Raw genomic sequence first — 22,961 nt, 5'->3', positions numbered from 1 at the left:
TGATAGTTTTGGAAGCATCTATGCACATTTAAATTGTATAACTGCACTTGGAACCTATGTTATCTCCTAAAGGAGGATGACCAAGGAACTCAACCTCCCTACAGAATTACAACAAAGAAAAATTACTATAAGAAGAGTTAAAAAACACAAAGTTTTTGTCTTCTGACATTATAATCTGCAGCTAATAAAAAATATCCTGCCTTTAAGTTTGCCCCAAAACTCTACCACTTGGAAAAAACGGTACAGTTACAGGAAACAACCCATTTGTTTACTCATCAACGGGTCTAATCCCTAGCGTGTCACGCTATTTTCGATAAGTTTCTCATGTCGTCCATGCAGTCCTTAGAGAGCCTATCACCAGCTTGGCGCTGCTACCCTGTGCCAAGACCCCCGGGGGCAGTAAGGCCAGCTGTCACCCCACATCCCTGCCGACACCGACTAGCTGCAGTGGACAGCGATGGATGCTAAAACGAGGTGGTCCGCCCCACCAGAGTCACATTAAGGACGACGTATGCCTCCCTACTCCTCAAACAGGCTGACCAAAGCCCAAGCCCCTTTCCCCACACCTTACCCTCAGCCGAACCACCCCATACACTTAACTGAGGCAGGAACGGTGCCGAAAGAGCGGGCGGGCAGAACCAGCAGGGCAGCCTGCTTCCCATCACGTGAGTTGTAGGTGGGAAGAAAGACGAGAATATACCTGCTCTCTGTACACAACCCCTCAAAATACCGCGCAACTCAACAGCCAATAGGAGGCGTGGCGCCACGCGCGGCTTTAAGCATCGCAAGAACACTGCCCCGCCTCCTCCAGTGCTAAGGAACAAGCACAAGACGGAGTTTTCACAGACGCCATTTTTTTCAAGAAAACCTCTGAGGTTGCTCTCCTTTGCTGCCTTCTATTGTCTCCACTGTTCTTGCCGCACTTCTCGTGGCCCCCATCAAGCAGGTAAAACAAACAAGCAACCTAGGCACACTGCAGCGGTGCAGGGTGGATAGTACTCTTCTTCTCGTGATTACTTAGGCCTGTCTCGTCGTGGTCTACACGGAGGGCGGGGCGAACTAGAAGCCATCCCTGCCCTGATGGGCAGCTACCTTACCCAACGGGGCCGCAGCGGGTCCACGACGGGGGGAGGAGAGAAGGTGGTTGGGCCAGTCATCTGGCGGTGCTGGTGCATGTGTGTTGGTAGTAGGAGTTGCTCGCCTTTCTCTCCCGTACGTGGTGGGTGCAGGTAAGCGCGGTTCGGAGGGGGTGTTGCTTGCACTGGGTGGGGTAGGGGGGATGGGTTAAGCCGGGTTGAAGGAAACTAAGCTGTTGATCGCACCCCTCCCGACCCTGTTGGGTGACACAAAAACATGGGAGGCCTGTCGCCGCCGGGCCCCAGGATTTTCTTGGACTCTCGCAGGGACTGCGCGGGGCGGTGGAATTGAGTAGGTCTGGGGACTGCTGCGTGGAGAAGGAGGGGGCCGGGAGTGATGACTCCTTAGCTAATGTAGTTTTGCGCAACCTGTGGGTGTCTCAGCTGTCACGCTTCGGTGGCCTTAGTGCGAGCACGGCGGCCCAACTGGTGCCGTTCCCGGAGTGGCGATGTGGTGGAGGCTGGTCGCACTAGCCGGGTGAGTGCTAAGGCCGGGGGGGCGGTTGCCGCCCCTTTCTGGCGCCTATCTAGAGTAGCTGTGGATGGGGTGAGTTTTTGGTAATTATGGTGGGCAGAGAGAAAGACGAGGGCAATCTGCTGCGGCCTGTACGGAAGCAGCTGTGTCAAAACAATTGGGGAGCGTTCTGCAGCAGAGCCTGCTTTTAGGGACCATGCCAGAGTTCTCGTGGCAGGGCTGTTGTGCTCTGTTGCCCCTGCTTGAGCTGGGCTGAGGGCCTCTAAGTGCCTCCTTTGTGTCTCTGGTCGGAGTGGGGGAAATCTTGTGACCGCGTGGTGGTGGTTTTTCGGCTCACGGCTCCGCCTAGCAGTGGGTAGGCGCTATCACAGCGGCCGCCATTTCTGCTAGTTCCCGCCACCGCGGAGGTGGGTCTCGGACTGTGGGGGTTATGTAACGGCGCCTTTCCCCCTCCCACCTACGGCGTGAGCTGGGATTTCGAGCGCTCGGCAGCTGGCTGGTTTTAGAAGCTGTGCGAGGGGTAAAGGTGAACGTCAGCCCGAGCAGACTGGCACGTGGGCTGTGGAAGGGGAGGGGTCTGTCCGGGCGGGAAGGGCCCTTAGTCCCGGAGGGAGCGGGGTAGAGACACATCGGCATCTCCCAGCCCTCTATTCGTGTTCGTGACTGCTTTATTCTGTAGATATTTTTAAAAATGTTGCGTTAGCCAATTTAATCCTGCAAACTCGATTTACACAAAAGAGCACAGCAACTAGTCGAGAGCATCTTGTCCTGAACAGTATATTACTGGCAGCTCTAGAATTTTTGGGAGGGCCGTAAATGAATAGGGTCTGGAAGGGTTAGCCATTTGAACCTGGTGAAATTTCTCTTCCTGCCCCCCATCCCTGCGTTCTAGCAGCGTCTGTTTTGACACTTGGCTATTCTTTAGGCGGTGTTTTTTCTATTAGCTCAAATTAGGGGCCTGGAAATACTTGCATGTGCTGGGGAGGTGGTGTCTCAGCAGCGACTGCAAAAGATTGCATACCTACCGGCAGTGCTTGCTGTTAGCCTGCAAAAACAGGGTGACTTAGAAATTAACGGATGATAAAAAGGATGCTTTAATAAATTAAACACACCTCACTTTTTCTTTGTAGATATGTGTATCAACCATTTGTTCAGGCTGTGAAAGTTGAACAATAAAATACAAAGGAAGGAAAATACCGTTCTTTGTTTGGCTGTTATCTGTACAAATTAATTTTTAATAACGTGCAAAATTATTCTGCCTGGACTTCCAATTTGTTTTACAAGTATCCTTACGTCATGGATTTAGCAAAAAAAGATCTTGTAAGAGGTACCTGTTTCACAAAGTCAAAAAAGTTTGTCTGCTTTTGAGATTCTTCATACATGTATGCAGAGGTTATACATTATAGTGTGCTATTTTTAACAGAATTTTTCAAGTGTGGCTTGTGTGTAATGTTTTGTTCATCTGTTATACTGAATGGAAAGCATGCTAGTAAGCTGATACAAAACTTCTAATCACCAACATTAATTTTATAACTTTTGGTCTAAATTGTTTAGTCTAAATTTAGAACTAAACAATTAGCATATTGAAGCATAGCATCTCCTAATAAGGAAATTCAAGATATGGTATATAACATCCTAAAAGTAGGAACCAGATAATTATTCACTTTAAATATGTAATTGCTTAAAACTAGCAAATACTTGAAAATGAGCAAGGCTGGAATAATTCAGAGTGTAATTGTGTATCTGCAAGCCTTTGTACTTGATTATTATTTCTCCTCTTAGTGATATGTTTGGTCTTGTTGTTTTTTCATTTATAAATAAGAGCTTTGCAGCAAAATCTCAGGTCAAAGCCCCATTTTCAGTTGTAGCAAGACCTGTACATGAACAGAGCCTGATCTATGCTGTTTTCATAGGCTTCTGAAGCAGTAGGGTTTTGATCCTGCCCAGAACACTTGAGTTTTGCTCTGCAAGTATATATAAACCTGGTAAGCTCTAAAAGCAGGCATTTCTTCTTGCTTTTCCCATTAGTATGATGTACAGTTAACCTTTTCCCCCACAAAATAATGTACTAGCTCTTTTTTATTCTGCAACAGGTTTTACCTTCACTCCTAAGAATAAAAGGTAATGGAGACTGAACAACAGGAGGAAACCTTTACCAACACAGAGACAAATGGTAAATTTTTTAAAGGACTATTTTATTTTGGGGGGAAGGAAACTTTTTGAGTCGTGATGTTTCTAACTATTTTGGAATGCTTTAACTGTATCAAATGCTTCATTTGATATTTTAATTTTTAAATGTCCCATGTAGTTTTATGTGATTTTTCTATCGTGAATATGTAATTTTTCTTTGGGAGTATTTTAGTAATGATATAAGTAACTAAAAGTTATGAGGAAAGATTTGAAAATATTTGATAGATAAATGCTCAGTATTTGTATGGACAATGTGATCATGTAAAGATACTGTTAGGCATATCTATTACTGTAATTTATAGCAGTTGTTAGTTTGAAGGAATGTGTATATATATATATGTGAAATAACTCAAAATATTAGCAAAATGAAAAACTTTTTGGACATAATTAGTGAAGAAGAGTTAGAGTATTAGTATTGATTTAGGCCAGGTTTTTAAAACTATTTTAAATGCTGCTTTCCTACTGTTTCACTAGTATTTTGGTATTGGACAAGCTACTTTTATACTTTTGTGCTTGAAGGCTTTCCCAGTTGTAAAAGAAATACTAAGTAGATGATGCAGCAGTGTTGTAAAGTGTTCTTTTTTCACAAAGTTTGAAAAAAATCTCATTTCAGCTGTAGTTTATACATTTAAATGAGTCTTCACTTATTAATTGATATGTAGACTGATGAAGTAAAAACCTGTTTCTGTGCTATAGATGCTTAGAGTAGATGTCAGAAGTTAGCGTTGGACTAACGGGAGGGAATGCTTCACTAGGAATACAGTGCATAACTTGCTATACAGTTTTATCATGACTTAGAAAGTTAAATACATATTTGTGTTTTCCCCCCTATGGACCTATCTACAGGCAAACGCCCTGCAGAAGATATGGAAGAAGAACAGGCCTTCAAAAGGTCTCGGAATACAGATGAAATGGTTGAATTGCGCATTTTGCTTCAAAGCAAAGTATGCTTTTAGTATTGCTATATTCCTGCTTATACCATTGCTTAAGACAGTGGTGACAGTGTATGTTGTGTATGTTTAGAAAGAACTTGTGCTTTATTTAAAATTTATTTAAGAATACTTGTGTGCATGAATGGTAGTAGAAGTGTATTGCAATCTTCAATAATTTTTTTCAAGGATGAGTCTAACAATCTATGGGACTTCTTTGATTTAAAAAAATGTACTAATTGAAAAAAATAAAGACAGAAATTATAAGCCACTTCTCATGTTTGAATAGAACATAATTGTTTCCAGTCTTTAGAAAGCAAGCAGTTTAGAGAATGATCAGCTTATAATTGTAAATTAAATATGAAGCAAGATGAGGACTTCCTCAAGATTTTAGTAATTTCTCCAGATTTAATAAATTTATAAGTATCAACAGTAGGAAATAAGAGAGTAATGTTCCATGGATTGCAATTGCTTCATTGACTAGTATAAATTGTCACAGTAAAACTGCTGTTTATGAATCTCCTTTGGTATTTGCAAATGTTTGTGCTGTCTGAAGTAACTCCATCTTTTGTCTTAGGGTAGGGGAATGTTACCTTAACTCTACATGGCATTTCTAATGAATAGTCAAGTTATGTGGAGTGCTGCAAAATATTTTTGGTGTTGTTAGCAGCATGTATGAACTGCATAGTAAAAGCAATAATTTTGCATATAATTCTTGAAATAGCCTGGCAAAAAAATATTTTTACAATTTCCCCTCTTGAATATCTTGAGTTTATTCCTGTTGATTTTAGCAACTGGAGGTTAGCAATTGTTTATATTGGTTTTACATTCTTCAGACTGTACCTACCTGAGTGATCAATTGACTTGTATAGGCTTCAATTAAAAGTAGCATTTGCTCAAATGTTTGTAGTGGTAAAGCGAAATTTGGAAACATTAAAAAAGTGATCAAATAAACTAGCAAAGTTGTTGACTTATATAACATGCATGGAAACCCATAAGTTATTTCTTCAGTCATATTCTAACTATGAGATGTTTGGGGCCCTGAGCAACCTGATCTAGTGAGTGGCATTCCTGTCCATGGGGGGAGGGGGTTGGAACTAGATCATCTCTAAGGTCCCTTTCAACCCAAATCATTCTGTTTTAAATATGATAGATCCCAGGATAGACCTCTGTGGTACCCCACTTCTTACCAGCCTCTAGGTGCAATAAGATCCATTAACTATTACCAATCATCCAACCAGTTTTTTATTCATCTGCTTGTCCACCTATGATTCTATGAGAATACAGGCAGAATTTCCTAGAAACTTAAATCTGAAATTGAAAAAATATTACTGAGTATTTTTATCTCTACATTGATCTTTTTTGACTTTTTTTCTCCATGGTAAAACCACATCAGTTTGTTTTGCTTTAATTTGAACCTTTCAAAAGGAAACAAGCCTCACCCCACCCTTAAATGCATCCCACAAGGTAATGCAGAAATAGATACATTGTTCTTAGTCTTCGGTTCAAAAAAATAGTCTGTGCTGGTTTAGCCTAATGTAAATTCTGAAAACTATTTTCCAGAATGCTGGAGCAGTGATTGGAAAAGGTGGCAAAAATATTAAGGCACTTCGTACAGATGTGAGTATACATGAGTTTGAAATAATTTAACACCAATTCTTCCAAGGCACTGCATTGAAAACTTGATTGCATACATTTCTAGAAATTGAGAAATTCAAACCTAGACAACAATAATCTAATAAGTCACTTATAATGATTGTTGGAGAAGATAACTTTAGTTTTTCAACTTGTGTTTTAATTGAAGCCCAGCTCAAGTTATGTGCGAGGAGAGGTTTATATTAAACCTCTGTTTTCAAACAGAGTTCCTCTAAATTACACAATTACATGAGTTAACATCTCTTATTAGAAATATTGGTAAAACTTAAAACCTGTAACTATACCATTTCCCATATATGTGAATCCATTATAGTGCTATTGAAAACTATCTGGTGGCTGGCTTAACCCAGCAATAAAAGAATTCTTGAACTCGCTTTCAAAAAAATCCCAAAACATAATGGTCCATCTGTTTTTGCTTTAACAGTGTGGACATAAAGCACAAAAACATTAATGTTAAAGTTACATGATGTAGATACAGGTATAGAACAGTAAAGAAATATTTTATTTTACTTGAAAGCATTTTTAAATCGTCATAACTTATTTACCTATTGATATTTTATGTGGGTTGACTCTTGTGATTAGACACACATTCAGTGTAAATGTTATGTATATATAAAACTTGGCAATGCTTCTTAAATTCCATTTGTTTACACTCCTGTACTTAGGATCAGCTACAATTTTTTTCAAGCAAGACTATTCAACACAATATTTGCTAATATATCATCACAGAATCAGTTCAATCTAAGTTCACAAACTATTGCAACTAGAATTGAGGAATAAGCTGAAATGGTCACGAATCATGCAAACAAACTTTGGCAGCTAATGTTTTTGTTTGTTTTAAGTAAATAAACACATCACCTTACTCCAGATAATTTAACTGGTCTGGAATACTAACTTTCCCAACTTGCCCAAGGTTTCAGTAATATGAATCTCAACAGTTTTTGTGTCTACCTTCATGAGCCAGCCTGCTACTGAAGCATCATTGTTAAGAGTAAAATGTAGTTTAGTCAGATAATGTAACTTGTGAAGATCCATACTGTTAAACCACATTTGATGTAGCAATCCATTACTGTGTTAGTCTTCAAAGCAACTTACACTTGCTTCATTAACTGAAAGTAATAAGTATAGTTTGTATTAAATTAAAATTTATTGCTTTTCCCCCTTTTCCCTCTCCTTGTTTTTTTGGCCATATATCTCCGTTACCCATGTACTGGATCGACTTGCCCCTGCGTTGCCCACCATGACGTTGGCCCATCCGCCCCTGAACGCCCATGTGAAAACCCTGGTTGGCTATGCCCAAAAATGTGCTCGTTGCCAAACGGGTACCATACTTGACAACTACTGATTGAATGCCCATGCCCAATGCCAACATCCACGAACGCCAATGACCAATGCAGTACAATGCAAGTGTTTCAGTCCCAGACAGCAGTGGCCCTGAGCGGTATGTCCCAACAGTTTATGCCTCACTGCCTGATTAGAAAGAGAGAAATGTATTTTATTACCTGCCTTTGATATAAATAGCATCCCCTTATAGACCGTGTATTGTTTTTTTTAAAGTTTGCTGTCTTATTTTCCCCATTAAGTCTTTTTGTCACTGAACTTTTACGTGAGTTGGCCACCCAAACAATCCACTAATTTTATTTCAATGGAAAGAACACAGCTTCAAGTGTTGTATATTTACTGTATTATAAATCAAATTGTTTCAGGAGTCTCTTGCTCTGGTCTTTGTGGCCCACCTTTCTCCCCCCAGCATTGTCCGTTCATAATTATTTCTGCTGAAATACTAACTCTAGTTCACTTTTCTTCACTTCTCATTTGTATTACATTTTTGTTTGTGGGGTTGGTTTTTTGTTTTGTTTTGAGGTTTTCCCCCTTGTATTTATGTTCCATTTTTTGCAGAGCCCATTAGTAATCTAATTTCTAACTGGTGTCTCAACCTTACTCCAGATATAATGTTGACTACTTACATATCCCCACCTTTTCTACAAAAAGGTGTGCTAGTTTTATCAATGTAATGGTAAGGGTATACTAAATTAGTGGTAGCGGGGAAAATGAATATTCACTCATATTTTATGTTTTGTGTCGATTTCTTGCCTGGTTAATCTGTCTGAACCCTTCCAAAAGCTCTCATGAGTTCTCTTGCTCTCTCTGCAAGACCTACCTAGCCTTAAATTCTTACATTCATCATGCATATGTATTGGACATAAACAAAGATGCATGTGTTGCAAATCCAGTGAACAGGTTTATGTTAAATGGAGAATATTAATTGTAAGGTCTTCTGTGTTGTCAGTCTTGTTAGAATTTTGTGTATGATTATGAATAATAAACTTATTTCTGCTACTTTCCACCTTCTCTATGTTTTCTGACACTATGGCCTCTTAACAGTATCTTGAGTATAAGTGCAGATACAGAGACAATTGGAGAAATCTTGAAGAAGATTATCCCTACTTTGGAAGAGGTATGTCTCTTAGGTTTGTTTCTTTTTTCAGACGTATAAGTTTAGATTTTAAAACAAGATAATTCTAGATGATTGTGTCCTATTTTTAATATATTAAAATAGAAAGTAAAACCCAGCCTTTTTTTGAAAGAAGACTTATAGCTCTCAATTTATGTGTTGACATTTTTTTAATAGGGTACAGAGAAAATTTCTTAAAAGAATAATATTTGGAACAGCTTCCTTCCCTTCAAACTACCTGTTTCCTGACTAGTTCCCAATTTAAAGTAGCTCTATTGTAATTTCCATTCTGCCTTTGCTTTGTAATCAAGTGTGTTGCGCTGTTGGATATATTAACATTCTATGCAACAGCAATAATAATAAAAGAACTAATGAAAGCTAATTTGGCATCACATTGTCTTGAGGCAAATTACTTAAAATGTGATTTTTTTTTAATAGTAAATACAATATTACAGTTCAGCAGTAAATTAATTCATACCATGCTGTTTGGAGAAAAATCTTAACAAAGAAAATAAAAATTAGTATTTGGATTTTTCAAATATTTTTTCCCCTGACTAATATTTTATTCTTGTATGCATCTTACAGTACCAGCACTACAAAGGTAGTGACTTTGACTGTGAATTAAGACTTCTAATTCACCAAAGTCTAGCAGGAGGAATTATTGGTGTCAAGGGTGCTAAAATCAAAGAACTCAGAGAGGTACTGTTCCCTATTCTTTTCAGATTCTGCTTTTATTCTATAAACAAATTAATTTTTTGTGTTCATATGCTGTGAGTTGAGTGTAAGCTTCATCTGTGATCTATGATCCTTAAGAACATATTTCATACATGAAGTAGCTGTTTGTCATAGAGCCCAGAACTACTTATAAAACTTTAAAGTGTATTAGCAGTAGAGTAATCTTTATAAATAAAGGATACTTTTTAAAATTAAAATGCTATTCATCACGCCTACTGGAAGGAACTGCTAAATAGGCTATATCGATAGTGTTAGACATTGAAAACTATTTGGCGTGAATAGATCTTCATAAACTATTTAATGATAATATAATAGATGTTTGAATATTGTTATAAAAAAGTATGGTGGAATTTTCTTTGGGTTTTTTTTTTAGTTTTCGGGTATTTTAACTTTCACTACTTTAAAGGCCACTTTTTCCTTTGTGAAGGAATGAGGTTTTGTCTTAAAAAGCTAGTGGTCTCTATCAATCTAGTGTTCTTTTCTGTCCTTTCCTCACATTGCATCAAAGGCAATTCCAGGACCGTTTAGGCATAAGTTACTATTTGTGTGGAATGCGAGGAAGGCAAGATGAACAGACATAATCCTAGCAACATTGCTGTCTTGCATCGAAAGCATGTTTTTATGACATATGAAGGCTTATATAACCTGTAAGCTTATAATGAATATGTGGTCCTTTTGCTTGTATTTGATTAAATAACCGTGTAGATGAGCCATAATTGAAAGGCTTCAAAAATCTAAATTTTTCACTAGCATTTCATACCAACTGATGTCATTGCAGGTATTAAAAAGATAATATTTTAAGATTAAATTTGTTGTAAGGACTTGGAAGCCAAGCATTCGCTTAAAGTGACTAGAAGTTGAATGATTTATTTGACTGTTTCTTTTAAAATGTTTTAGTGTGTGTCTTACCCATTTTGTTTTCAATAAGTTTGTAAAATTGTTTAAAATATTTCTATTTGAAAATTTTGGGGGTTGCTTTTCTTCTATTCAACAGAACACTCAAACCACCATTAAGCTCTTTCAAGAATGTTGTCCTCATTCCACTGATAGAGTGGTGCTTATTGGTGGAAAACCTGATAGAGTTGTGGAATGTATCAAGATTATCTTGGATCTTATCTCTGAGGTAATGTGTCTTAAAGTTATTCTTTCATTGGTATTCATGAAAGTCAGGATTATTTGGCTGGAAAATTATATCTTTCCATTTCTATTTTTAATTCAGTACCTATTCTCCAGTAACAAAATAAGCATTGGACTGTTAGCACCCTTTGAAATTATTCCTGCTTGCTAGAATTGGAGTGTACCTTATTGGCGAGAGAAGACATTTTTGGTACTAAGGGACTTAGTCATGCTTTACATATCCATAAAATAATAAAATTTAAATTAGGGAGGAAGTGAGACAAATGTATGTGCCACCCATTGATAACAGCAATTTCTCTATCATAGTTAAGCTCTCAGGAAGTATATCACTACCCCTGCCTTGCTTATGAGTATTGTGAAATAAAGAACATATTCAGCATGTAAAAAATAATATTTATATATTTAATATATTAATTTAATGAAATATAGTTGTATCAGTGCTAACTGGTGGGAGGGGTGTTATTTTTGTTTTTGTATGTCTTAGTCTCCAATTAAAGGACGGGCCCAGCCTTATGATCCAAATTTCTATGATGAAACATATGACTATGGTGGCTTCACAATGATGTTTGATGATAGAAGGGGACGTCCAGTAGGCTTTCCCATGCGTGGAAGAGGAGGCTTTGATCGAATGCCTCCTGGTCGTGGCGGACGACCTATGCCTCCATCAAGAAGAGATTATGATGATATGAGCCCTCGCAGAGGACCTCCACCACCTCCGCCAGGCCGTGGTGGCAGAGGTGGCAGCAGAGCTCGTAATCTTCCTCTTCCTCCTCCACCACCTCCTCGTGGCGGGTAAGCTGTTGCATAAATGCATTGTACAACTTGAGTAACGTTTACTGAATTGTACTCACGTTTCCAGGACTTGTTTCACACTCTATGTTGGTAGTAATTATGCAGGATTGAGTGTGTATTGCACCACAAAATTTTGAAAAGCATTTGAATTTAATTATTTCTGCAGTATTATCAGGACTAGTAGTTCTGTAACTTTATGTCATTCAGAACTAGGCTAAAGCATTTAGACATTCATAATTGTATGCAAATTGTTAAAACTTGAATTAGAATATATAAACTAGTTCATAACATGAGTCATGTGCTGATGCTTTTTCTCATTTTAGAGATCTTATGTCTTACGACCGAAGAGGTAGACCTGGAGACCGTTACGATGGAATGGTAGGAGGTTAAAATTTGTTTTGCTTAGTAAATACAGTTAGCAATTTGATGAAACTTCTTGAATACATACATTTAAGTGTGGAACATGTGTGCCTCTGATAAACTTTGATATCTCCAAAATGTTTTGGCCATACAAATGGTCTCCCCAAGAATACAACTGTTTGAGGTGTAAAGAGTATTTGGGATGTGATTTACTGTGTGGTTTTGGTTTGTGGGATTTTTTTGATTGGTTGATTTTTTTTTTCCCTGCCTACCATCAATAATGGAGTTGAAAGTTGTTAGAGCACAGTCCCTGCAGGTTTTATTACACAGACCTTGTAGACTGTTTCTTGTAAATCAGGATGACAGAAATAGAAATTGGGAGGTTGCTCATATTAAGAAAGCATGTCAGAACAATGTTTTCCAACAAATGTTAACAAAATTTAAGAGAACATGAATAATATCTTTGAAGGGCTCTAGTTGGTCTGGCAGATAATTGCTTTTTCAGTTAAGTTCTTTATGCTGATTTATGTCTGAAAAAAAAATCTACTATGATTTCAAATGTTTTGGAGCCAAGACCACTGATAAGATGAATTTTAAATGAAATTAGATACATTTCAACCATGTTGGGCAGTGGGGAGAATTAAAAACCGCATAAAGATATTCTTCCATGTTGTACTCGGAAATATGACTTCCTGGTAGTAATTTATTGTATCCTCTTTCCTGGGAAGAGAAATTCTAGGTATCTGGGAGGTAAACCTCTGGTTAACAATCTCTTTTTTTTTTTTTTTCCCTCTTCTGACTCTGTTTTGCACATTCTTTAAGATGACAGGTTAGATGAGGTTGTTTTTTTTTTTTAATAAATGGAAGAGAAAGTAGAGGAACTATGAAATGGGCTACCTAAATGAGATTTACACATTGGTGCCTCCGGGGAGGAAGGGGCAATTATTTCCAGTAACACATACTGGAAGAACATATTGAAACAGTGTCACAATTGAGGCACCAGTAGCCTAGCAGAAATATTAAAATGAAAGACTTGCATTTAAAATTACTAAAACCAAACAGACCACCCTCACCCTCCCAAAAAAGAAGTAAACAAACCCACAATAAAACAAACCCACAACATTAAAACCAGCAAGTTGTCTATGCTACTCAGAATCTTAAGAAACTAGGAGTCATGAACTAGACCTCTAAGATCACTTATTTGTATTTTCATGTTTTCAGAGCTCAGGTTTTGTGTCTTCTTATTTGCATCTGGTAAAACCAATGTCAGGGCATATGAACAGAGCAATCTGCCCTTCCTTGGGTATGTGGATGAGAACAGTCTTCATCTTGGAGCAGTAGTGTGTTCTAGTTCTGTTCCATTCAATTTAGAATAGAGAAATCTATTTGAACTCTAGTCTGACTTTGATCAGATTGACCTTGGCTTTCTTGACATGAGTTTCTACAAATAAATAGGAGTAATCTCTGCTCACTCATTTTCCATGTTCTGAAAAGGAATTCTGTTTCTTCCTCTTCACATTGGAGCTGCTCATGGCTTTGGTTGCTTTATGCATGGGCTACATAGCTTACAATGAGGACTGCTTTCTGACACAGATCTTATTTAATTTCTAGTTTTGGCTAGCCATAATCCCAGTATCCTTAATTGTATAAGCACATGAAAAGTCTTTCCATGGATTGTGAGGCTAAAGCTGAAAGTGTCATACCAGAAATATAAGGTCTTGAACTACTATACATTTCACGTAGAAACTATTCTGTAGCGAAACATTTAGAGTAAACCAACATCATTATGATTTGTGAAGTAATGCATGGGAAAGGCTAATTTCAGAGAGCAGGACTGCCATTTTACATAAATACATTAAAAGGCGAGAATAGTCTTTTCAGACCAACATCTTGGAGATGTTGAATCTACAGAAATCCTCATTTTCTGCCAGATCTCTTCTCTAAAAGTGAAAGTTCAGACTTGTAAGATGGTGTACCAAGACTGGATGATAAAACTTGACTTTTTTGAGATGTAACAAGACTGACAGTCTTGTAAATTTGAAGATGGGAGGAAAAAATAATTGTGTGTGTGTATATATATATATAATTTATTCTGAACCATTTTACTGGAAAACACACATGCATTGTCTCTCATTTACAGTGGTATATATTTTAGGCTGTAAGTACTCCAAATCAAATGCCTATGGACCATGACAGTTATTTTGATAGCTGAGAAAACACAAATGCATTTCCACTATTTCTTTTTTAACACCCCCATACCCATCGGTGCTTTAGGTATACAAATGCACAAAAACATACCAGGGAAAAAATAAGGTGGAAAAGTATATATAAAGCTGTTTAATCCTCCTCTTCCCCCTTTTTTTTTTTTTTTTTTTTGTTGTTATAATGGCTGATGCCTAATGCTTTCAAAGTATTTTTAAATTTGAGTTAAATGAGCTAAATCAGTGTCTGCTGTAGTGTATGTTCAGACATCTCATCTGGTTTTCCTCATTCAAATGATTCCTACTGCTAAATCATATTATAGATCTGTGTGTGTATATATACATGTGTCTGTATTAGGACTTCAATAAAGGTACATACCCTAAAAACATATTAAACATACTTCATGTTTTAAGAGACTTGATGTTAAGGAGCATGTCAAAAAAGAGAGAGTGAAGAAAAGATGACACATCTACATAAACACTAAAATTAACAAAATTTCAATCTTTGCACTTCTGGGCCAAGGAATTTCCCATCAGTTAGTATTGCATGCGTATTTTTCAATTGCATGCAAAAGGCAATAAATTCTTATTCATACTAATAATTTTTTCATATCCGGTCAGTGTTGTATTTGGTTTTGATTTAATTTGCATTGGTTACCGGTAGTAACTAGCACAAATGAGTCTGTAGAGAAGAAAATTGTATACACCTAATATTTTAGGAACCATTTTTAAAGGAGCACTTATATTTTCATATAATCACAGAATATCCTGAGTTAGAAGGGACCCACAATGATCATTGAGTCCAACTCCTGGCTCTGTATGGGAAACCCCAACAATTCCACTCTGTGCCTGAGAGCATTGTCCAAATGCTTCTTGAGCTCTGGCAGCCTTGGGGCTGTGACCAGTGCCCTGGCTTCTAGTGCCCAACCACCCTCTGGGTGAAGAACTTTTCCTGGTATCCTCCCCTGACACAGCTTCATGTTGTCTTCTTGGGTCCTGTCACTGGTCACCAGAGAAGAGCTCAGTGCTGCCCCTCCACTTCCCCTTTTGAGGAAAATGTAGATTGCAATGAGGTATCACCTCAGTTTTCCCTTCTCCTGTGACCTCAGCTGCTCCTCATATGGCTTCCCCTCAAGACCCTTCACCATCTTCATAGTCTGCCTTTGGATGCTCTCTAATAGCTTAGTATCTTTCTTCTAGTGTGGCACTCAAAACTGCACACAGGACTCAAGGTGAAGCCACCCCAGTGCAGAGCAGAGCAAGAGAATCACCTCCCTTGACCAGCTGGTCATACTGGGCCTGATGCATCCCAGGACATGATTGGTCCTCCTGGCTGCCAGGGCACTGCTGCCTCATGTTAAACTTGCCATTGAGCAGGACCCCCAGGTCCCTTTATGTGGTGCTGCTTTGCAACATCTTTTTCCCCAGTCTGTACATCCAGGGTTGTCCCATCCCAGGTGCAGAATCCAGCACTTTCCCTTGTTGTACTTGATATGGTTGGTGATGGCCTCTCATTTGTCGAGGTCTCTCTGCAGGGCCTCCCTGCTTTTAAAGGAATCAATAGCTCCTCACACTTAAGTGTTGTTGGCAAAGTTACTTAGTATACCTTCAAATCTTGTGTCCAAGTCATTTGTGAAGATGTTAAGGAGAGCTGGCCCTAAAATGGAGCCCTGCAGAACCCCACTAGTGACAGGTCACCAGTCTGATGTCACCCCATTCACTATAACCCTTTGTGCCTGACCCATGAGCCACTTGTTCGCCCATTGCATGACGTGGTTATCCAGCTGTGTGCTGGACATTTTGTCCCGAAGGATCCTGAGAGACACAGTATTGAAAGCTTTACTGAAATCTAAAATGATCACATCAACTGGCTTCCCTTGACCAAGTGAGTGGGTTACCTTGTCAAAAAAGAAATCACGTTTGTCAAGCAGGACCTTCACCTCATGAAGCTGTGCTGGTTGTGACCAATGGCTGCAACGTAGTCATTATCTATCACATGTTTTTCAGTAACTCCCAGAATAATCCTCTCCATAACTTTACCAGGTACTGAAGTGAGACTGACAGGCCTGTAGTTACCATGGTCATCCTTCTTGTCCTTGAAAATTTGGACAACCTTTGCTAGCTTCCAGTCAGCTGGGACCTCTCCAGATTCCCAAGATTGTTCAAAAATCATTGAGGGAGGTATCACAATGACATCAACCAGCTCTTTGGGTACTCTTGGATGAATCCCATCAGGCGCCATAGATTTATAGGGATGCACCTGGAGCAGCAGATCCTGCTGAACTTCAGGGTTAACTGGGAGTTGATCACTCTTGCAGTCACGGTCCTCTAGCTCAGAGCGCTGGGACCTCCTTGGTTTGTCATCCGAGTTGAAGACAGAGGCAAAGAATGCATTAAAGATGTTTGCCTTGTCTCTGTGAGGTGGCTATCTTCATGCTGTAACAGGCCAATGTTATTTATGGTCTTGTTTTGCTGCTGATATATTTTTAAAAACTTTATTGTCCCCCACAGTTCCAGCAGCTTCAATTCCAGTTGAGCTTTGGCTGCCCAGATTTTCTCCCTACTGGGGCAAGCAGCATCTCTGTATCTTTCCATATCACCTGACCTTGCTTCCACTGGGCATACACCTTCCTCTTTTGCCTTGGCTCCAGAAAAAGATCCTTGTTCAGCCAAGATGGCCTTCTGCTTTGCCTGCTTGACTTCTGACATTTGGGAATTGCCTGTGCCCTTAGAGGTGGTGCTTAAAAAGTGACCAGCACTAATGGACCCCAGCACCTTCCAAAGCATTTTCCCAGGGGACCTTACTTGTTCCCTGAGCAGCTTGAAGTCTCCTCTCCTCATGTCCAGGGTTGAAGTTTTGCTGGCACTTTTTTTCCTCTCACCAGAGATTTTAAACTTGATTGCTTTGTGGTCACCGTGGCCAAGATGGCCACCAATTGCCACTTCACTCTTGGGTTCCTCTCTGTTAATGAGCAACAAATCAAGGAAGGCCCCTTTCCTAGTTGGCTCCCCTAGTACCTGTACCATTATGTCATCCAGGTGTTTTAGGAATCTTCTGGCCCTGGTTGTACCAGCTGTGTGGTGTTCCAGTTAAGATCCAGCAAGATTAAGTCCCCCAAAACAACAAGGGCCAGTTGATTTGGAGGTGTCCCATAGTTCCTTAAAGAATAATTCATCAGTGGTGTCATCCTTTTTTTGGTGTGCCATTCATATTATGTTGCATATTTTAACTCAGCAAAAGCCTTTTCCATAATAGTAATTTGAAGTGGATACTACAAATTGTATTTTTATAATTTTGTTGAATTTTTCTCCCAACATTTGTTAAGGAAGACTAAAGGATGCTATATATCACACTTGAAAAAAAAAAAGTAATTGGATTTCCAATATAATTAGACAGTTTAGCTGTTGGCTGTATGAGGTATATGGAAAATAATTAATAAAATATGAGAAGCTATCTCCTTCCTGCTTGACCCATTGGTGACACAGATATATCAATGACAGTTACTTGTTTTATTAAATGCCTTTCTTGTTTTATTTTTATGCATAAGAGAAGTAGAAGGTTTTGGTATCTGAGAGTAACATCTTTTACTATATAGTGCAGTTCCAGTACTTAGAGGTAAAAAAAACAAGTAACCAACTGTTCAAGCATTGCTCTGCCCTTAACTGTCTGAATCCTTTGTGTAAGAGGAAAATCTGTTTAGGTCACAGAAACAAGGAAGAAAGGAAGTGTGACCGGTAACAGTTCCCTAGCAGTGAATGTAAAAGGGAGTAAATCTTTAACTGGTCTTTTATTTACTTTTGAGCCTTTGTAGTAGTTTTAAGTAGTGCAGAAAAATGTTTCTCTATATGGTTCTCTGTGTTTTTGCCAAATTATCTATAAGCCTCCATAACATGGACTTAATTTGGATTAATTTCCTCTTTTTCTTCTATTACATTGTCCCTGGAAGATGATGCAGTGTCATGTAGATGCCTGTGATGACATGCAACCACCAGAGTTGGTGAGTGTGCACATGCTTTTATTTGACTAGTTTAATAGTTTATTTTTGAGGAAAATAATTTGAATTGTTTAAGTGATAACTGGAATTTTTTGAGATTGAATGTAGTTAGTGTCAGTTTGCACCTTTGAAAAGTCCCTAAAACTGTCATTGTAACTCAGGTTATTAACAATTTATGTCCTGAACAGTGAATCCTATACAGGTAGTTAATGTTCCACAATGGAAGCATGCAGCAGCACAAACAAGAGAAGCTTTTCTGTTGTATTGTCTATTTTGTACCCTATTTTACTGTTTCTGTTGTAACTTTCACTGTAACTCTTGCTTTGTCAGCACACTGTAGATGCATCTATTTAGGACTATGTTTTATTTTAACTTCATCATGTTGTGCTTTCCCTGGTTTCAAATGAGGAATGCTAAAAGTAATTCTTTATAGTTCTGGATAAACTTGTGCATTACCTGTCCATATATTTGAAAGTATTCAATTTTATTTGTGTTTATCAAGCTTCTTACTCTTAGAGGGTTTAGGGAGGAAAGTTCAAAGGGTATCAGCAAATGTTTATGCTGTGTAGAAAATGGCAAAGTGCCACCAAATATTAAATGTTAGTTCCTAGCTTACATAAACATTGCAGTTAGAATTACTCATCTGCTGTCAAATTAATTTGCTGTCTTGTAGTCTGTGGAGGGGAAGCAGCAGAAAGGATGAAGAAAATGATTGTTCATTACAAGTTAGCCCAAAAAAGATTTCCTGGTCAAAATATCAGCAGAAATAAGTAGAAGAGTATGTGTGGAATATGCAGCTCTGATCAGTCTCTGAATTAAGTTCTACACAGTGTCCTTCATTGTTTTGTATTTTGCACTCCACTACAAGCTCTTTTTATATTGTATTATAGTCAGTATTGCTAAGCAATGTGATTGCACAACACAGGTTGCTTAGAAACAGATTAACAACTTTTTCTGAATAGCTTCCATTTTGATGTGGCTCTAAAAAGCTGACAGGTGTTTGGTTTTTGTTTTGGAAAAAATTATTGCATTACAACTTCTGCAAACAAGTAGTTCACACAGATTCCTGTATTTCAGTCTTATCAGTTGAATTCTAGAGAAGTGTGCACATCTATTTCTGCTTCTACAGGAAGATTAAAATTAATGTGTGTGCATATAAAAGGCATTAGATCAAATTAAGCACTTGATATCAAGTACCAGTCCTAAAAATAAAAACAGTCAGGAGTGCAGCAGTACGGTGATTTGGATTTGTTATATGATAGTTTTCGCAGAACAGTAGTAATAACTGTCATGATTGTCCCTTCTAAGATGCAAAGGATTGTAGCATAGTTGGAATGGAGAGAGACAAGTTATAAAGTCATTAGAGTTTAATTGGTTTTTCCTCAAGATGGAGTAGGAGGGTTGACAGTTACCAGGTAAATGTCTTGTCCCAAACTGAAACTATAATTTCTCCTGAGCTGTATAGGTAGTAGTAATAAGGCTGAACTCCGATCTTTGGATTTGAATGCTAGTTTAGTTCAAGGGTCAGGAGTACATCAATATCAAGAGCTGTTTACCAACTGAATTGATAAGGTTGCTTGGTAAATTGGTATGGCTGGATTTTAATGATTTATTCTTAGATATTTTAACAGAGATAGCTAAAAGGTTCTTGTGAGATATTCCTTCCTGCCCTCTTGTTCCTGGTCTGCCCTCTTCCCCACTTTGTCTTTAATGGCACTTAAATTAAGGTTATGGGTTAGGATTTTTTCATAAAACAGACTCAAAGTTAACAGTATGATACTTGAGATGAAAACATGTTAATGAATCATGGCTCTTTTTACTCTTTTAAGGTTTCTCTTTCTCTTTTTCTTATAGTTTGAGGGTGGCTCTGGATATGGTAAGTTTTTATAGAGAACTTTGACATGCACTTCACTTAGTTGGTAAGAGGCTTGATGCATATGTTTAAATCAGACTATTCTTACACAGGGGGCCGTGGTTCATATGGAGATCTTGGTGGACCCATTATCACAACACAAGTAACGATTCCCAAAGATGTAAGTGAAGCTGACTTGCTTTACAGTTGTGTTTAAATAAATAAATAAAAAGTCAGTCTTTTCTTAGGCTACATAAGTAAATCAGAAGTATTTGGTATGCTTGACAAGTACTTTTAAGTACTTTTAAGTACTTTTAATATAAAACAAGTGTTTCTAAATAATTGGAAGTTTATTCTTAAGGATGTTTGTTTTGTCTTGACTTTGGAGATTGCACTGAACTATTTTTAATTGTTAATATTCAATAATAGAGATCGTCTATATAGCTTGTTTTTACAAACACTTGGTTCTTCCAACTTTATCTCACCTTTGAGGCTGTAAAAGAGTAAGCTTCCATTGAAACTAAATGGATGGAAGCTACTTGAACAGTACTGTGCAGAGAAAGTTATATCAAGAAATGAATGCTTTATTTTTTTCCCCTAGTTGGCAGGTTCTATTATTGGAAAGGGAGGCCAGAGAATCAAACAAATACGTCATGAGTCAGGAGCTTCAATCAAAATCGATGAACCACTAGAAGGCTCAGAAGATCGAATAATAACTATTACAGGAACGCAGGACCAGATACAAAATGCTCAGTATTTACTGCAGAACAGGCAAGTTGAAGCTTAATGCTGTCCTTACTGTCATTTTTAAACTGACTTTCCTACTACTACATTCTAAAGCTCTTCTCTGTAATATAGTTTTTGGAAGACAGGATTTAAGTAACTATTGAACCTAACTTCTCTAGTGGTAGGTCTGCCTTGATTCTATTTTTTCTGTTCTAACGAAAATGAAAATTCTCTCAAAAATAATCTTGATGGAAGACACCTTGGCCAAGCAGTCCTTTCATTTCTCTGGTGAAAATTGCTGCAAAAAAATTACTTGTAATTAATTATATAGAACCTGTAGAAAATATAGAAGATTTCAGTGGACGTTGGTCTAGTTCTGTGTGGAAGACTAGTGATTTTGTTGTTTTTAGATAACCAACAACAAATCACAGTCTGCCATATGGCACAGGCCATGCCTCTACAGGACAAGTTGAAATCAATTGGTGCTGTTATGCAGCATTTCACACCTTGCTGGCATTACTTTCTCTTCTTCTGAATATTAATAGTTTTGGACATAGTTTACTTAGTTTTGCTTTAATAATTTGTTGGCTATCATATAATTTTTTAATGTTTACTTGAATGTTTGGCTTTAGATTACTAATATTTAAATGTGCTTTTAAATAATTATATGCCTATAATTATTAGTCATTAACCTTTTAAAATTATTTACTTTAAATAGTATTGGGAATTTATAGTTTAATCTTTAAGAATGCCATTGTAAATATTGATGCAAGATGTCTGGTCAATCATTCTAATACATGCTTTTTTCTTTTTCTTTTATAGTGTGAAGCAGTATGCAGATGTTGAAGGATTCTAATGCAAGATTATTTTTTCTTTTTTATAGTGTGAAGCAGTATTCTGGAAAGTTTTTCTAAGACTAGTGAAGAACTGAAGGAGTCCTGCACCTTTTTTTTTTTTTTTTTAATATCTGCTTCTGTTTAAATAGCCAACATTCCTCTGCTTCATAGGTGTTCTGCATTTGAGGTGTAGTGGAATCTGCTTTTCGCCAGATGTAATGTTTTAGTTCATTACAAATATTTGGGGTAGGAAAAGGTTGCACAAGACTAACACTGAAATTTTGAAACAACAGCAGAGTGGATTTTATTTTTGTTCAGTGGTGGTAAAATGTAATGTGTTTTTATTTTTCCTGTAGCTATTGTGAACACCTTGCTTTATGTACACTGTAATTTTTAATTTTTTTTTTTGAAGGGGGGGAAAGGACTGGTTGTTCACATGTCCCTGGCATCCTTTGAGGGCAGTGTGCAGAATGTAATGTTCTTTTTTAAGATGTATTTTACAATTTTTAAATAAATTTGGTGAATCTATTATTGGTGGACATTTTTTTATATATGTGAGGTAATATCTAAAATGAATGCACCCTTCCCCCCCCCCCCAAGAAAATGCATAAATTAAAATTGCTGTTAAGATTACTCTTCTGCTTCTTTGATATAGATGGAGTTACATGTTTTTGGCAAATTAAAGAAACAGTATGAAAACTGTCTTGGCTTTGCTATTTGGGGAAAAAAAGTAAAAAAAAATATTAATGCTAACGTTGTGTGAAATTTGACCTTTTTTCATATTTTTGGCCCTCTGCAGTGTGTGTATATATATATTTATATATATATATTTGAAAACTGTGATGCCACTGAGTTAAGTGGGTTAAATACATCTGGTTCTACACAGATTGCTTAATGCAAATAAGTTAAAAATAGCAGTTGGTGAAATGAATGAATTGGTAATTTTCAGAGCTTGTTTTTTTCAGATAGAAACTTTTATGAATTGACAAATTGGCAGTATCTAACTTGATTTTCATTGTATGCAGACTCAATTTCTTTGGTTTCCCTGTTTCTTGAGTTCCACAGGAAATATTTGTGAGAAATTAAAAAATAATAAAGTATTCCTGGATATTTCATGTAATACCTTGGCATTTGTATTTATAGTTTACAAGTTTTATTTTCGCTTCCTAAATAAAAGCAAAAAAAAGAGATTCAAGAACTTTGTAAATCTCAGTGTGATTGATCCAGATTAAGTGGATTATTTCACTTTGGGGGGAATTGTGTCTTGAACATTTTTTTTCTCCTCTTTTTGGACCATATAATTCCTGTCATAACAAGGAGCTACACTTACAATGTCATAGGAAAGGGCAAGGAGCTAAGAGATTACCTACTTAGCAGAGCTATAATCAATCCCTAGAAAACACCCAAAACTTGCTTCTGACTAGGGTAAAGGAGTATGGCAGTTTTCTCAGTAAATAAATATACACGTAAAATTGGTATTTCCTTA

The 22,961-nt window shown here is 37.6% G+C and overlaps 1 protein-coding gene and 1 long non-coding RNA gene across 36 annotated transcripts in view; one reads left to right on the top strand and one right to left on the bottom strand.

The window, feature by feature from the left end:
- LOC146763208 (uncharacterized) overlaps positions 1–22,961 on the bottom strand; it is a 662,135-nt gene that overhangs the window by 537,252 nt on the left and 101,922 nt on the right. The gene's annotated exons all lie outside the window — the stretch shown is intronic.
- On the top strand, positions 843–22,595 carry LOC146763210 (heterogeneous nuclear ribonucleoprotein K). Of its 35 annotated transcripts, none has more exons than XM_085571283.1 (16): positions 843–946; positions 3,525–3,596; positions 3,705–3,784; positions 4,648–4,745; positions 6,294–6,350; positions 7,784–7,827; positions 8,772–8,844; positions 9,427–9,540; positions 10,571–10,699; positions 11,198–11,505; positions 11,829–11,883; positions 18,014–18,064; positions 19,916–19,937; positions 20,012–20,094; positions 20,515–20,684; positions 21,523–22,175. In XM_085571283.1, exons 3-16 carry the CDS (start codon positions 3,736–3,738, stop codon positions 21,551–21,553), a joined length of 1,284 nt encoding a protein of 427 aa, XP_085427409.1. In that variant the 5' UTR covers positions 843–946; positions 3,525–3,596; positions 3,705–3,735; the 3' UTR covers positions 21,554–22,175. The 35 variants fall into 35 exon arrangements, with proteins under 35 accessions (XP_085427409.1, XP_085427399.1, XP_085427388.1 ...); XM_085571273.1 differs by having other exon boundaries at positions 21,462–22,175; XM_085571262.1 differs by having other exon boundaries at positions 4,636–4,745; positions 21,462–22,175.

The sequence above is a fragment of the Lonchura striata genome, chromosome W (genome assembly GCF_050655825.1).
Source record: "Lonchura striata isolate lonStrDom1 chromosome W, ASM5065582v1, whole genome shotgun sequence".
NCBI classification, from domain to species: Eukaryota; Metazoa; Chordata; class Aves; order Passeriformes; family Estrildidae; genus Lonchura; species Lonchura striata.
This window is presented reverse-complemented; position numbering and strand designations above follow the sequence as displayed.